Here is a 16,929-nt window from a genome sequence, read left to right on the forward strand (position 1 = left end):
GCTTTGGTTTAACCCACTAGGTTTTGCCAGAACCACCCATATGAGCCCTGATATGAAGCTAACCATTGAGGCATGGGTAACTCACCAGCAGGGCATCTCTGAAGAAATGGTTTGACTGGTAGCAATTCCCTTGGGCAGGGAAGAGCCCCGTGAGACTGCTCAGTAGAGCTTGTGACTGAAAGTTTAGGGATTAAGACTTGTGCATGCCCTGTACACAAATGCAACTGTATGAGTTTATGTGTGGCACAGTTGTCTCTTACTCATAGAATAGACCAATTTTCTAGTCTCTCCTTCTTTCTGTCTCCTCTCTGATGAGGACCCCAAGCCTTTGAGTGTGATATGAGTGCCCCACTAAAGGAGGAAATATTGGTGACCCACTTAAGGCTGAGCAAGGCATTCTTGTTTAATAGCTTCGTGGTGTACATTCACTTAGTCTTCCATTTATTCTTTCAGCTACTTTTTATTCTATGTTTACCTTTTACAGTGCTGGAAAAATCCATGCCCTTCTACATACTAGGCAAGTATTTGTACATAAAGAAAACTACATAATCTTTTTTGTATGTTTTGTTAAATTTGTGTGTGTGCATTTGTGTGTGTGTGTGCATTTGTGTGTGTGTGTGTGTGTGTGTATTGCCAGAAGAAACCAAGGTAATAGTCTGAGTAGGTGAGGAGATCAAAAGATCAAGACTCTTGCAGAAACTACAGCTTAGAAACTGCATGTTCATCCTTTGGGAGGGGGAGGGGAATGGCTTTTATCTGAGGTTTTTTTTGTATGGTAGCGGATCAGAGGACATGGTGAGACTTGAGCATGTTGGCTCTGCTGCTTCTCTTGCCATGGTGGACACAAGCCCACATGGCTTTAGTTTGTTTCTAGTCCCTAGTGACATGGGCACCTGCTCAGCTCAAAGATCTCAGAACTATATAGAAACATAAAATGGCAAACCTAGAAGCCAATACCTAACGTCTTGCCTCAGGCAAGTGTGTGTTAGGCTGGGAGATGGGCCAGGCTACTTCAGGCAGATGTTTCCCACCAGGCCGTGAACAGCTAGCATTTGTTTTCAACCGAGGATGAGGGAAAAACACAGACAAGGAAAGAACCAAAGCCTGCATTGTTTTCCCAAGTCTGACATAAACATTATGGTTTCATCTTTTTTCCCCCTGCAGTTGTATATAATTTCAAGAAAATTAAGACAGCTGTATTCAAAACAAAGTACAAAACACTGTTCTAAGGGCAGGAGAAAAACTGCCTTTGTGAGCTTCCAGGATCACTGCTAGTTCTGATGCTTAGGAATTTTCGTGACGCATACATTTATCTGCAGATCCTGCAGCTGTCCATCGAATTCTCTGCCTAGAGCTAGACAGTGATACAGAAATAATAATAATAAAAGGATACAGCTTGTCCCACAAGGACTTGAACTATAACAAGCAATGGCCCCCACTCTAAAGAACAGCAAAGAAACCTGTGGACCCAGACCTATTCATGTAAGACTTGTACTGAATCGCCCTTCTAGAGTTTCCCCCCACCCCAGGAAAAAGCATGTGTAGAGAATACCAAAGGATAAAATGATCCTCAAAGATCTGAACACTGAACCATATCTAATTTTTCAAAGCCCATGAAATACAGAAGCAAAGAGAATCTACCGCAGTCTTAATAATAAATCATCTACCCCTACCAGAAATCTTGAATCATGACTTGTATTCTAAACCAACATACTGGCTTGTAACTACATTCCAGATGCAGAATCCATTGGTCGCAGTCATGCTTTGGAGGCACAGGGGGTGACAGTGCTCAAGGGTACAGAAAAACGCAGATGTAGATGCCCAGGGACAAAGGACATGGGATACAACTGCCTGGCAGATGCGAAGGAAGGGCCTGGGATTTCAGGCTTGATGTCATCCCACGGGTCACTCTGTTCTCTGAGACACCAAGAAAGTGATAATCGTCTGATTGTCCCTTCAGAGTAAGCCGCGTAGTGACTTCCAGCCTACTGGCCTTGGAGTTGCCCACCCCAGGAATTGTAGGAACAGCAGGGGGAAAGATTTCTGAAATTATAAAACTGGATGCTTTATTCTGTTACACTTAAAATGTAAGTAGAAACGGATTAGAAATGCATCCAGTGAAGGACAGCGAACACATGTCCTTCCTCTCCAATCTCCAGCAACGTTTAATACCTCCTATGGCAACATCCTGATGCTTTTGAAGGTTTATTTTAGAAGCATGTGATAGTATTGGCAGAAGGTATCTAGTGATGCGTTCTTACCCTGCCCGCTCCCCTATCCCAAATTCCTGGTCCAATATCACAGAAGGTGTCCAATATATGAAATTAAAGGAAAGACAAGACATGGAATCAGGTTTTAAATATCAAGGAAAGCTTTCAGCAGTCTACCTGACGCAGCCATCTATTTCTTAAATCTTGATGAAAGTCACTGCCTTTGTGGGTTTGTAAGTGCTTTCAAGCCAGAGAAATCGTTCCTTGGCTAGTGGTCCGATGGCGCTAGGCCTGCCCTAACACTTGCTCTAGATCCACACCTGCCCTCCCCATTGTGATGTGGTGTCCAATTCCGTCTGCTTCCAGAGCCAGACAGTGAGCTGCAGCAGTGAGGTAGAGGGCTTCAGCTTACCTGATGAGATGAGGCACACACTCGATATTGGCCACTTTCGAGGTGAAGGGAGAGGCCACAGATGCTTCCTGCTCTGACAGCGAGATGCCCGCATGCGCCATTTTCAAAGCCTGGAATGATTCATCCAAGTCAAACCATGACTCCTCAGACCAGGTTCCTCTATTCAAATACTAGGTTGTTCATTGTATGTCAGTTACCATCCTGTGTCTGTCCATGTTCAGGTGTCTGTTCATATGCTCTTTCATTCATACCCTGTCTCTCCTGATCCACAGAGTCACCATGGAAAAGGAACCAACTGCACTGTGATCCACAGAAGCATGTACGTGCTCATGTACACGTTTCCACACTTCCATGTATTCTATACTATCCGTGTGGCACATGTACAGCATCGGCAAATGGAAGCACTCATTCGAAACTTCTTTACAAGGATGGGGAAAGGGTTGGAGAGATGTCTTAGCATAGTAGTTCCTTCCTAATGCTGCAACCTTTTAATACAGTTCCTCATGTTGTGAGGAGCCCCAACCATAAAATTATTTTCATTACTGTAATAACAACCCCATAACTGTAATTTAACAACCATTATGAATTGTAATGTAAATATCTGATACACAGGATCTCTGACATACAAACCCCGTGAAAGGGTCATTCAACCCCCAAAAGGGTCATGACCCACAAGTTGAGGACCAATGACTTAGCAAGCAACAGTCCGTACTTCTCTTTCAAAAAGACTCAAGTTCAGTTCCTAGCACCCATGTGGGTAAGCTCATAGTTGACTGTTCTAGGTCCATGGAATCTGAGGCCCTCTTCTGTCTGGACCCTTCAGGCATTTGCAAGCATGCATGTACACACACACACACACACACACACACACACACACACACACACACGGAGTGAAAAATAAAATAAATCTTTAAAAAAAAGAATGGCAGAATCTGGACGGAAAGATAACTAATCATAGCATTCTTTGCTGATCATTCCAACCAACTAGCTAACTGCCAGTAAAGATCTAGAAGACACAGCATCACCATGAGACACCCAAATCAGGCCACAAACACCCACAGACACATGGTGGCACATGTGTTACTTCACAGAGGACTCATTTACTTCTTCTGATGAAGGCTAAAGGCTGTCCAGAGAACACACAACAGACCAGCCCACCGGCAAGCCAGAAAGCCCAAAGGAAATTTTGTATTCAGGTTGCTCTGTAGTGCTTGATAGCGTCGTTTGCTTTGCAATAGATTAAAAGATTCCAGCTCAGTTCATCTTAGAACACTGCCTCCCTCTTCTTTTCTCTGCTGGTGTTTATTCCTCTGTTATGTAGTTTAAGATTGTCTGCCATATGGCAGGGTTAATTTATGCAGGATCCCTCCCTCAGATGATCGCCTTTTTGGGGAACAGAGATTATGGCTTCTTTGGTACTTTTGTTTTGCTATAAATGTCACATAATTAATAGCAATAGCTATTCGCCCTGGGTTGGATGAATGGGCTAACTGTGTTTCTTATGAAACACAGACCAAAAAAAATGTACACTAAGTCTAAGTATGAACACATTTCTTTTCACAGACATTGGAAAAATGTTTCAGTGGAAAGTAAAACGAATAAACAGGTTTTATATTTCTAATAAGCTTTTGAAATTAAAGCACTTTGCCTTCTCTCTCTGTTCTCCCTCCTCCTCTTCTTCCCGTTCATCCTCTTGTTCTGCTGTGCACTATTTTCATGGGTTGAGCATCACACATGCTAGGCAAAGACTCTACCACGCAGCTATATCCTCAGCCCTGTTCTTCAATTCATACGCCACGGCAAGCCATTAAAGTGCACGAACAGGTCCTGAGAGTCAACCGTTATTTCACCAATGTCTTCAAAAGTCAGAACACAACATGCTTGCTCACCTTCTGCTGAGAATGAAGAATAACCCGAGACTCCCTTAATTTTAGCTTTGCTACCGAGTGTAAAAACCATACCACTTAGGATTTCATAACAATACGGGGGAAAAAATCTAATTTTCAAAATTTAACCTCAGAGTGGGTTTGGAGGGAATAAATGCAATTTACACGTAATTAAAAACTTTATGAGTTGCAAACTTTCTTCTCTAAGGCTTTGCCAGCTCTGCACCTTGTGCAAAAGCATATCATCTCCCAGAGGTTTCCTCTCCTTATGAGTAACATTAAAGGCTTAATGTCTTAACCTTAAGGCTTAAAGCAGATAATTTTATAAAGTCCCCGATGGGTCTACACTCTGGGCGTGTCAGCAGCATGGCTTTATTATTCTGGGAATTGTCAGAAGACAGCAGAAGTGGTGTTAGCGCTTTCTGTTTCTAACTCCTGCTTGGGCTGAGGTAAGCATGACCAAGTGGTTGCTGAAAGGAGGATGACGAGGCCCTAGGGGGCATTGAAGAGCTCAAGAGAGATTCCAGAGAGCTGCTTGTATTACAGAAGTCCTGTGTACTCACCCCACAGTCGTTGGCTCCATCTCCACACATGCCCACATAATAACTACAGAGAGAAAGATACAAAACTCAACAGGTCAGAAGGTCTCTTGAATCACTTCCGTTATAACCAACTCCTATGTGCGGGTCTGTGTGTGTCTGCGTGTCTGGTGTGCACGTGAGCCGGTGTGCATTCTGAGCAGATGTGGAATCAAGAACATGCCGTGGAAAACCTTGGTTCAAGAGGGAGAGACCCCTGCCTTAATTTGTCTCAATCACTGAATTGACAGCGATGACAGCAGGAACATCAGCAATGACAGCAATCATATACTTGGAAAGAACGTCAGGTTGATTGTGTCCGCCCTATCAAGCTCAAGAGTGAGGCATCATGATTACAATGATGTCATGATTGTCACTCAACCTAATAGGCCAAGCAGAGCCTAACCTGGCCAAGAAGAGTCCAGCCTCAACATTAGAAGAGCTTAGCAGACACAATTAGAGCAGACACGTGTTCTCGGTGTGTCTCACAGGAGCGGTGAGGTAATGCGGGCCCCATGTGTATCGGCTTGGTGTGCAACCAGGATCTAAGTGGAAGGATAATGTTTCAAGTTGCTGCCAGGGAAAAGGGATTTCTTATGCAGGGTCCATTGAGCCTTCTATGACAACTGAATGACACTTATCGACAGTGACTGGTGGCGATGTTTTAAATGATTCAGTGGCGTTTTTCCAAAATCAGATCATAAGCAATAAAAGTCAAGTTCCGTTAGGATATTCTTATTATAAGTTTGCCCATAAGAAGTTGCCTTTTTGACCTTTTCTATAATTCACACATGGTCCAGCATAGACAGACCAGCCCAATGCTGTGCTAGTGAAATCCCGACCATTTGCATGCTGTGTCCAAGTGTCATCAATACCTGTAATCATCTAATAGGCTTCCTTCATCCAGAGGTGCTTGATGTGCATTGCCAAGGGTAAGACCACAGAGGATGACAGGTAACTGAGAAGACAGCTCATTCTGTCACAGTATGTGCTTTCCTAAGCTAATTGTGTTTTGGGGGAATGTAGCTTTCAGAGTGTCAGCCAATGTTGCTCAGGCATTGAGACAGAAACATTACTCTCTTCAGCCAATGTCATGTAATGACCCTATAAATGAGCTAGCCGCTTACCCCTGGCCACTTACCTAGTCTGAGAGTATGGGGGCTGGTGGGGGAGGACATAATGGAAGGCATTTGAGACTTTGCTAAGGAGCTTAGCTGGTAAAATCTGATAGGAAGAGGCGGTCTCCTGATCCAAAGGCCACTCTGTCCTTTTGCTATCTGAAACCTTCAGGCTAGAAACTGTAACTCAGGGAGGAATGAATAGGTGGGTCAGGTGTCAGTGACAACTCTTCCATTCAGACAGGATTTGGTCATCAGTGCTTTGAGAGGGTTTGGAACACCCTCCCCCTTCCATACACCTCACCATCTCTAGTCCCTGACAGCTGCCATTTCAGTTCATGCCCAGAGGGTCTGAAAATATCTCTAATGGATCGAGCTGATGACTTTGGGAGAGAGCTCACACCCTTTCCCGCCATTCCCATCCAGAGCTACACATGCCCACGTTATTTCTTCTCTCCACGTCTAAGCAGGCAGCGTTCCTGTGAGATGAGCTTTACACAATGAATGTTCTGTGGGGCAGTCGGTTTCTAACATGTGCCTCAACTGTCCCCACCTCCTGCACTTCCTGTTGCTGTGAAATCCACTCCCTTGAGTATGGGCAGGACAGAGTGACTTGCTTCTAATGAAGAGAAGGCACCCAACTGTTCTAAGATTAGGGAATGAAAGACAGTAACACCATCCTCCCCTCTCTCCTTCTCCCCCTCTCCCTCATTTCTCTTCTCCATTACTACCTTTATTTCTCACCTTACATACAGAAGTCCGTGGCAGCGTTAGCCCCTTCCCTATGAAGTGACCCATACCTCAGGGTGCTGTGACTGGCTTCCTCCACTTACCAGTGTCCCTATTCCAGCACACGAAAGGAACTTAATCATGTGAGGGAGGGGGTGGCAGAACCACGCCACCAGCACAACCGCACTCAAGTCCTGGCTGACACCACTTTGCATCCTTTCCTAATTACAGCCTTGGTTCAGGAAGCAAGGCTTACCTGGGGCACATCTGGATAGCTAATCCATAGAATCCTAAAACAACTAATGGTCCCTCATAAGCTCTGAGGCGGGCAGCTGTGCTGCCTCAGAGAACCAGCACACGTTCCTTTCATGCCCGTCACCTACTTTAATTTCTGAAACTCTTCCACAAGACTTGATTTCTGCCCAGGAGACATTCTTGCAAAAATGGTTCCATTGACCAGAATCTAAAGAGAAAAAGAAAACAAGCATCCTCATAAGATTACGAAGGAGAATGTTTCCAAAACGAAAGTCCTGAAAATCACTCCTGGCCACTGATTTAACACAGTGTGTGACATTAGACCCAACACCAGGAATGGGGATGAGGGATGTAAAGCCTCAATATTGAACTTAAATCCTCCATCACGACTCGATTACTTTTTTCTGGACCCAATTACTTTGCCTCCTTTCCCTGAGAAGGGGTAGCTTTTCATTAACAAAACAGCTAGGAGGTAGAGAGGAGATAGAATCAGAAGACGATTCTTTGAGAAATGCAGCTAGGTTTACTATCTGTTTGCCACAGAGTGCAGCAAAGCAGAGGTGAGAAGTGAGGGTCTTGCTCCCAGATCTCCCAACGTGCTGTGCAAACCTTAGTTGGGTGGCTTAACCTCTCTGAGGTCCGGATTCCCATCTTCACAATACGGGCTGGAAGAAAAACTGCCTCAAAGCCTGTAGGCCTTCAATTCTTCGGTCCCTGACTTACCATGCAAGGTGAGGGGGCAGAATATTTCATACTTTGCTAACAGATCATTGTCACCCCCAGTTTGTACGCCATGTGTCTCCACCACACTGGCAGCACCACCCTGTTCAGTACTATTTTATAGCAGGACACACCGAGGACAAGATAATAAATGATTTTGAGAATAAACTGTGGTGCATTTGTTGCCCTTCTGCTGTGATTTAAGGCTCCTGACAGCAAGGGAATGGGGCTCTGCCTGCCACAGGCTCATGGCTTTCAGAGACACTAACACACAGGTAGGGTTGATGTGCAGATCTACTCTGAGGATCTGTCAGGTAAGGGAGGAAGAGGGGGGCTGAGCTTGGACTAGCCACAGGAGTGAGAGAATCGATCAGCGCTGAAGTCTGAAGGACCACAGTGTGATATGCGTAGAGTCTGGTGGGTTTAGATAGGACCAGGAACCTCCTGCAAATTCAAGGTGCCTTCAGTGACGCACATTCTCAAACCCAAGCCCTCCTCAGACACTGTCCCCTTCCTAACTCTTTGTGTTCTGCTCACTTGAGGACCCAGACGAAGCACCGCATCCTGTCAGCACTTACTTGTGGCAGCATGGTGTAGAAATGATGAAATAGCACTTGATAGGACTTCCCACTCATTGCAAAATGGTAGCCTTTCCCACAAGGTACTGAACTGTTTCCGATATCAATGTAGATGTCCTGAAATCAAAAGGCATGGTTTTTCCATGGGCTTCTAAAGCACTGCTGGCTTCCCTGTGACACATGGAAGAAAGTGAATGTGTGTGGCCCAAAGGAATGCGCATCAGCAAGGGTGGGAAGGGTTGTTTGCCCATGGAACCTCAACCTCAATAGGAAGAAGACAAACGAAATGCCGCCTGGTATTATGAAACTCCATGATGCTCTGACAGCTTGCGTTCTTTCCTGTGATTGTGTCTTCAGAGCAATGTGCCTACTAGGATCCAGTGAGGAGTGCAGGACCATCTCTCTCCCTCCTCCTCATGTGCACTCGTGTTTCCGAGGCTCTTGTACCATTCGTTTACAAATTTCTTCACTTCGAGAAAGCATAGTTTTGTTCTTACTACCTAGCTCTTTCCTCTGCCTGACTTTTGACTTTGGTTGTGACCCAACTAAAACAGGATCCCCTTCTGTCATGGTGAACGAGAGCCTCTTTCTCACCCACCTTCTCCTGAACCTTCCTGGACCCTTCCCTCCCTGCCACTTGTAGGCTTTCCCCTCTGCTGCACTCTACCCCTTCCTGGCTGCAGGCTCAAGGGGACGTATTTGGTGGTGTCCAGTGGTTCGTTCTTCCTGTCAGTCACCTATGATGACAGCTTTATCAGCTCTCTTGAGATTTATCATCAGGCTTTACATTTCCAGAGGACTGGGCTTAAACAGTACAGGAGATGGAATATTTTATTCGTTAGAGAAATAGATATTATAGAAGCATTGTGTTTAGAAGCAGAGGGCGGAGGGTGATTGATGTACCAAAGCAACTGGAGGGAAAACTCACCCTCCTCTTCCACTGCCGACTGCACACCACCAAAACAAGACAGGAATCCCTTTTCTTATAGAAAGGCAGGGGAAGAACCAGGGGTGGGGAGGAAGGGTAAGGCTATGATACAACAGATGCTGAACCTCAGAGAAGGTATTAATCTGATGAATTAGAACACAGACTGCCTGCTTGTGAAATCAGCAAAGGCCCAGAGTTCTGTGAGACAGGGATACACAGGTACTGTATGGAGCAGGCAGGTTCACAATGAAATGAGTACTGTGGAGCTGTGGAAGGCACAGTCGGTGCCCTTTTTTTTTTTTTTTAACATATGTAACTAGAAGCTGTACAAAATTACCCCATCTGGATAACTCGGGGCCACTCTGTATACTTGCCATTCTGTATGCCGCACCAAAGTCCCATGTCTATTCAACAATGTGAAAGACTGTTCAGCCTGGAACCAAAAAGCACTTCTGTAGGTCTTTACCATTAGGGTCACGCTTTGGAGTGACACAAAAATGGAGTTTCAGGCAATCTCATTCCTATTCTCATAGGAAAGCGCTTTTCTCAGACAAGCAAACAGGAAGCTTGCTTTCTAGAAAAGCCCACCCTTGCCAGTTTTCCAGCAAGGCACGGTGCAGTGCGGATGCCTGTGGATTTGTGTGGAATCAGAGACCGCTCTGGTGCCTGCTGCGCAACCTGCCGGTGTGCCTTGGCAAGCTTTTCATTTCTCTCCTCACCAGGAACTTTGACTCAGTTGCTGCGGCCAGCAGTAGGAGGTTTGTAAATACCCCTGGGTGATGATAATTCATGGCTGGATCTGCAAGATGCCACTGAAAACCCACTGCGTGGTGCCACACTCGAAGGCACACCTGAGGGGTTGCTACTATGATGGCTTCCAGGATGCAGATGGTTGCTCCATGCCAGGGCCGAGTTTCACCAACCCAGACCCAGCCGGAGGTCTTTGAACATCTGCTCACCTTCTTCTCAGAGCCTGGCTCTTGGGTCCCCACCAGCTGCCAGGTCACAGAAGCAGGAACAAGGTCTCCTGGCTCATTAGCCTCGACAATGATGACCTGGCTGCCCACAGGAATCATTTCAGAATTTTTAGCAACAGTGATGGCAGTTTGAAGATTGTCACCTAGATGACAAAGAGACAGCCACTGAAACGAAGATGTCTCTCCATCTGTTTGTTGCTACCCGTTGAACGCATTCTGTGATTTCTGTGTAGTTTTATAACTGTTTATCTCTCCTCCTACCCAAGTGTACGTCTCTAGTGAGCAAACACCAAGCCAACATCTCTCCCACTGTGTTTCCTAACCACGCAGAAATGAATGAGGAAATGTATGAGCTCTTCATGACTAATGTTGAGATAACAGATAGCACTCAGTGATGAACAAATGACCCCGGGCTGAAGGCACAGCCCATCCTTGGCATCAGCACTAAATACAAAAGCCTTTTTGTGTTAGGGATCGGCACCTAACACAAGACAGAACACTGGGGACAAGGACACACTTAGGTTTGCTCATTATGCACCTTACCTGTGCCATGTGTGTGTGTGTGTGTGTGTGTGTTTGTGTGTGTTTGTGTGTGTATGTGTGTGTTTGTGTGTGTTTGTGTGTGTGTGTGTGTGTATGTGTGTGTGTGTGTGTGTGTGTGTGTGTGTGTGTGTGTGTGTGTGTGTGTATGTGTGTGTATGTGTGTGTGTGTATGTGTGTGTGTGTGTATGGATGTGTGTGTATGTGTGTGTAATGTGTATGTGTATGTCTCTTTGTGTGTGTATGTGTGTGCATGTGTGTGTGTATGTGTGTGTGTATGTGTGTGTATGTGTGTGTGTATGTGTGTGTGTATGTGTGTGTATGTGTATGTATGTGTTTGTATACAAAGTCAAGCATCTTTTTTAATCACTCTAAACTTAAAAAAAAAATCAAAACAAAACAAAACAAAAAAAGAAAAGAGCAGAATCTCTCACTGAACCCAGAGCTCCTTGATCTGGCCAGGCTGTCTGGTCAGCAAACCCCCAGGATCTCCAGACTCCACCTCCCAGTCAGAGATTACAGACACTGCCATCTCAGTCGGTCTGCTTGTAAAGTGGGAGCTGACTATCTGAGCTCTTGGCGTGTCTCAAGCCTGTCACTGTGTCATCGCCCCAGTCTATGTACGAGTATTTCTACTTGCACGATCCTGGATAGAATAGTTAGTACTGGGAAGAGAAGATACAGTGGCTGCCTCAGAAAAGGTTGTTCCCGCTTGGGGGTGCTGCAAGGTGACAGGGCCACACGGCGCACGTCCCGTCTTCTTCAGTCACGCACTTCCCGCTTCTTCTTGTTAACTGCTGGGCTCTGGAAGCCCACATACCTGTCACCATCACGGTCCTGATGCGGGCCTCGCTCAGTTCCTTCAGCACTGGCCTCGTTTCATTTTTCAAGCGATTCTCCATTATGAGAAGACCCAGAAATGCCAGCTCGGACTCCACTTTCTCCCTTTGGGGTCGGGGGAAAATTGACATTTTAAGGTGCAGCACTGTGGCATGCCCGTGGTTGATTGATTTATTTAGAACCTCTGTTTCATTGATGTAATAGTGCACATCTTTAAAAGAAAGGAACTCAGGTCCTTATAATGAAAACCAGTTGTCTTGTGCCCATACCGTTCTTTGTTCTCCTAAAACAGTTTCTTCCCATTATCAACAGCATTTTAAAAATACTATTTTATCGTCCCAATCTCATTATTAAATTATTGACCATGTATTTTTAAATCTCTGAAGTCTTTCATATTTTCCCCTTGACCTTATATTCAATCAAGCAAATCTGTTTGACAATCACAGGGTACATGCTGCATGATGCCGTCATTCCCACAGTGTCTTATGTTCAGACTAAACCTGTTATTAAATATTAAACAAACCGTATTTAATTTGAAAATATAAAATGAATTAACATTTTCTTCTCAACTAGAACTGAAAACTCACTGGTTAATTCTGTTTATTGTATATGTATGTTCATGAATGTGTGGAGGGTACATGTGTTCACTCATGCAGAGGTGAAAATGTGTGCAAATGCACATGTATGTGTAGCCTCTGTCCATCTTTTATTTTCTTTGAAGATCCATCACTGGAACTTGGGATTGGTCCATAAGTCTAAGCCAGTAATCCTCAGAGATCTGTCTGGCTTTGCTTGGGATTACAAATCAATATGACATTTGTGGGTACTAAAGATTGAACTCGGGTCCTCATGCTTGTCTGGCAAGCATTTTATCCACTGAGCTGTCTTTCTAGCCCCTTCTCTTGTTTTTGTTAGATCCGTAAAGTGTTTTAACGGCTTTATAGACATAAAATTGTTATGCAAAACCTGGACATATTTAAAGTACACAATTTTATAGGTTCAAATACCAACCGTATAACCATCACCACCATCAAAAGAGGAGACGTCAATCACCCTGAAGGTTCCCCTGCTCCCATTTTGTTCTTTTCTTTGTGGTAAGAGCATTTGAGATCCACTTTTCTAACACAATGGTAACAATGCAAGACACTACTGCTAGCCAGTAATAGTGTGCCGTAGAGCAGACCTCCAGAACTTATCCACCTTGGGGAACTAAAACATTCACCCTTTGAACCTCCCTCTCCTTCCAGCCTAGGATAACTGCCACTTTCCTCAATCTAGGAGTCTATTTCAAATGCTTGGTGTAAGCGGGATCAGGTAGTATCTTCCCCTTTCTCTGATTTTTTTCTCCATTGGTATCACATCCTCACATTAACGCACATTGCCTCAGATGGCAGGATTCCAACATCCACTCCCTTTTGCAAATTTTGCCTCAAGTTTACTAACAAAAACAGCATAGAGCACTGGCCATCTACAAAAATATGTGTTTCCTCTGTCTTCGCACTGACAGACCGGCCTTTTCTAATGGGACCTTCATAGAGGCCCGGGCACCATTAGGAGCTGGAATTGGAGCACTGGCCTCTCCCTTAGTTTGACCCTTGGGCTTTGTTTGACAGAGCCTGTGTCCCTTGGTCATGTAGCCTCACATCCACTTCCCAAGCTTGGAGTGAGCAATGACAGCAAGACTTCTGAGTTTGTGGCTGGAGCCCTTTGACATCTTGGGCTTAACAACCTTAAGCTTCACAAGGGCCTTGGTGGCCTCTGCATGTGCACTCCTCCTTTGTTTTGGGTTTTTGTTTGTTTGTTTGTTTGCTTGCTTGCTTTTGGGTTTTTTGTTTTTGTTTTTGTTTTGGGGGTTTTGTTTTGTTTTTGTTTTGTTTTGTTTTGTTTTTTGCATCTTCTTCAGGCCTTCTCTGTTGTGCTTGTGGGAAATATACATATTGCTGAGGAACTTGGGGTTCTTTGTGACTGGGGCTTCTTAATGCCATTTCTGTTTTTTGGGATAGGTTGTGTGTGGTATGGTTCTTGGACTTGGCCATGTCTGCACAGTAACCCGTGACTCCCTGGATTCCCTTGTCTTTAAAGGCTACGTGGTAATCATTGCATGTATATACTCTATTTTCTTTATTAATTCACTGACAGACAGTTGGTTGTTTCCAAATTGTGGTTATCATCAACAAAGCTGCAAAGCATGTAGGATTCGGGGTGTGCTCTTGAGATGCTGGCTTCAATTCCTTTAGGTTCAGAAATAGGATTGGGAGTTTGCTGGATGCTAAGTATGTTTTCTTTGTAACTCATTTCAGAACCTCCACTTTGTTTTCTATAGTAGTTACATAATTTCCCTCTCCCATTAAGGGTGAGGAATGTTCCAAAGTCTCTACATCCTCACCAACACTTTAGTCAGCTCTCTTCCTCCTCCTCCTCTTCCTCCTCCTCCTTCTTTTCCTCCTCCTCTTCCTCTTCCTCCTCCTCCTCCTCCTCTAGATTCACTTATGTGAAAGTGGTTTACCTACATGTATGTACATGCACAACATGTGTGTCTGATTCCAGGGAGGTCAGAAGATGGTGAAATGGGTTCAGATCACCCTGGAACTGGAGTTATAGTCCGCTGTGAGCTGATTTGTAGTGCTAGGAACTGATTCTACAAGGGCAGCCAGAGCTCTTAGCCATTGAGCCATCTCTACGGTCTCTAATCCACCATCTTACTAGGCAGCCAATGATTTCATTGTGGTTTTGATTTTCATTTCATTTCACCAATGATTGTTGAATTTCAATGCCCTTTTATGCATTTCATGCTCTATGTGTATCAAATACACTAGTGTCTACTGGGTCCTTTTACCATTTTAATATCAGATTTGCTGGTTTTGATTATGAAATTGTGCTTCTTATGAATGTCAATATTAATTTCTTACTGACATAGGTTGCTAGGGACAGGCTTGATTCAGCCCTGTGCTCTTTGCTCACTGGTGGGCTGCCATATGAGCCTCTCTGCCTCCCACTCCAGCACAGAAGACAGAAGTATTCTCCTCAAATGTCTAAAATCCCTCTGAAACTGAGACCCAGAATAAACTCTTCTCCCCCTGAATTGTTTGCATGGGGTGAGAGCAATGCAATGGTAACCAGTACAGTATGTGTGCAAAGATCAACTGGAAATGGATCAGAGATGTCAACATAAGACTGAAAACAGAAACTCCAAGATGAGATTACAAAGGGACATTTCCTTGAGACCAATCTTGGCCTCAATTTTATGGATCTGACACTGAGCAATGGGCACAATGGCAAAAAATAAAGGAGATTTTTTATTTCTACTACAGCTCATCCCCTCAGTCAGGCATTCAAGCATGTGGGGCTCTTACTGTCACTACCCCATCAGCAATTGTACCCATGGCCCCATCCCCTAGTGCTGGTCCCATCCCCTAGTGCTCAGTCTCTGATGAGGTCTTCCTGGCTCTTAGCTACTCAGATCTTTGTTCAAAAGCTTCTCATCAGAGGACATCTTTGGCTTCTTTATGGGAAACATCAATGTGTAGTTTGAAAAGTTCTTTCCATTAATTCATTCCTCCCTCTAAGATATTTAAGAATCACCAATGAGACAATATATCATTGATTTATTTTATTATCTATTTTCTCCAGTTAAGATACAAAATTCTTGGGATCAAGGAGTGAATTTTATTCATTTCCATAGCTCCTGAACATCTAACACAGACTGACAATCAGTAGACATTTGCTGCATCAAGAATGGGTTAAGTCTTAAGGAAGTCTTTCTTCTGTCATTCAGCACTGGGTGATTTTCTAAGGTATTTCAAGAAACTCTTAATTTCCTTTGGTGACTCCGGTTTTCAAGAAACTTTTATTTTTCCTGACTAAAAAAATAATTAAATTTTATCTTGATAAAAATCAAAACAATATTATCTTATTATTATCAAGAATAACAGCTACACAATAAGAAGCCTTTTGGATTCCTGATATCTCTTGGGAGAAACTTTGATGGGAAAACAGCAAAGTTTGTTGTTTTTATCCTTCTATTAATGTGTGTTTCCCCGCCGGCTCTTCATGAGAATACAGCTGTGCTTGTATGTGGCAGCTGTAACTCTCAACGTTCTATCATTAGCTGTGTGAATTCCTGGCTCATTTATGACCTTAACACTCTTACACAAATTTGTGTCTGAAAATTAAAACATCCTAAGTGTAATGAATCTCAGGCTTGCTCAAGAATAGCAAATACCTAGAGTGTTAAATCTGAGGGTGTTAGTTATATGTTTGAATGGCCTCTATGATTCTATTTCAAAGATAAAAATGACATGTCAGAAAAGCCCCTTGGAGTTGACCCAATCCTACAATTTATAGATAGGGAAATAAATAAACATCTCTCAATTTCCTGAACAGAATGGCAATGGCTCAGGCTCTAAGATCAACAATTGATAATTGGGACCTCATGAAACTGAAATGCTTCAGAAGGCAAAGGACACTGCCAATAGGACAAACCAGCAGCCTACAGATTGGGAAAAGATATTCACTAACCTTAAATCTGACAGAGGGCTAATATTCAAAATATACAAAGAACTCAAGAAGTTAGACTCCATCAATCCAAATAACCCAACTAAAAAACTAGATCCAGAATTCATCAGAAAATTCTCAACAGAGGAATCCCAAATGTCCAAGAAGCGAAATGTTCAAAAGCTTCAGTTACCAGGAAAATGCAAATCAAAGCAACCCTAAGATTCCACCTTACACCAATCAGAATAGTTAGGATCAAAAACTCAAGCGACAGCACATGCTGGCACGGATGTGGAGAAAGAGGAACACTCCTGCATTACTGGTGGGACTGCAAACTTGTACAACCACTCTGGAAATCAATCTGGCAGTTTCTTAGAAAGTTGGAAATAGTTCTACCTGAAGACCCAACTATACCATTCCTGGGCATATACCCTAAAAATGTTCCACAGTACAAGGACACTTGCTCTACTATGTTCATAGCAGCTTTATTCATAATAGCCAGAAACAGGAGGCAACCCAAATATCCCTCAACCACAAAAATGGATACAGGAAATCTGGTGCATTTACACAATGGAACACTATTCAGCTATTAATTCAAAATGAGGACATCATGAATTTTGCAAGCAAATGGATGGAACTAGAAAATATTATCCTGAGTGACATA

General features: G+C 43.8%; 1 protein-coding gene across 1 annotated transcript in view; it reads right to left on the reverse strand.

Annotated features, from left to right (window-relative positions):
* Atp13a5 (ATPase 13A5) overlaps positions 1 to 16,929 on the reverse strand; it is a 132,041-nt gene that overhangs the window by 30,586 nt on the left and 84,526 nt on the right. The window contains exons 18-23 of the mRNA XM_032900053.1: positions 11,752 to 11,876; positions 10,374 to 10,534; positions 8,487 to 8,603; positions 7,317 to 7,396; positions 5,072 to 5,114; positions 2,623 to 2,732 (exon numbers count right to left, since the gene is read on the reverse strand). Of these exons, the coding sequence (XP_032755944.1) occupies positions 2,623 to 2,732; positions 5,072 to 5,114; positions 7,317 to 7,396; positions 8,487 to 8,603; positions 10,374 to 10,534; positions 11,752 to 11,876 (636 nt within the window). The remainder of the gene's footprint in view (positions 1 to 2,622; positions 2,733 to 5,071; positions 5,115 to 7,316; positions 7,397 to 8,486; positions 8,604 to 10,373; positions 10,535 to 11,751; positions 11,877 to 16,929) is intronic.

This window comes from Rattus rattus, chromosome 4 (genome assembly GCF_011064425.1).
Source record: "Rattus rattus isolate New Zealand chromosome 4, Rrattus_CSIRO_v1, whole genome shotgun sequence".
Lineage (NCBI taxonomy): Eukaryota > Metazoa > Chordata > Mammalia > Rodentia > Muridae > Rattus > Rattus rattus.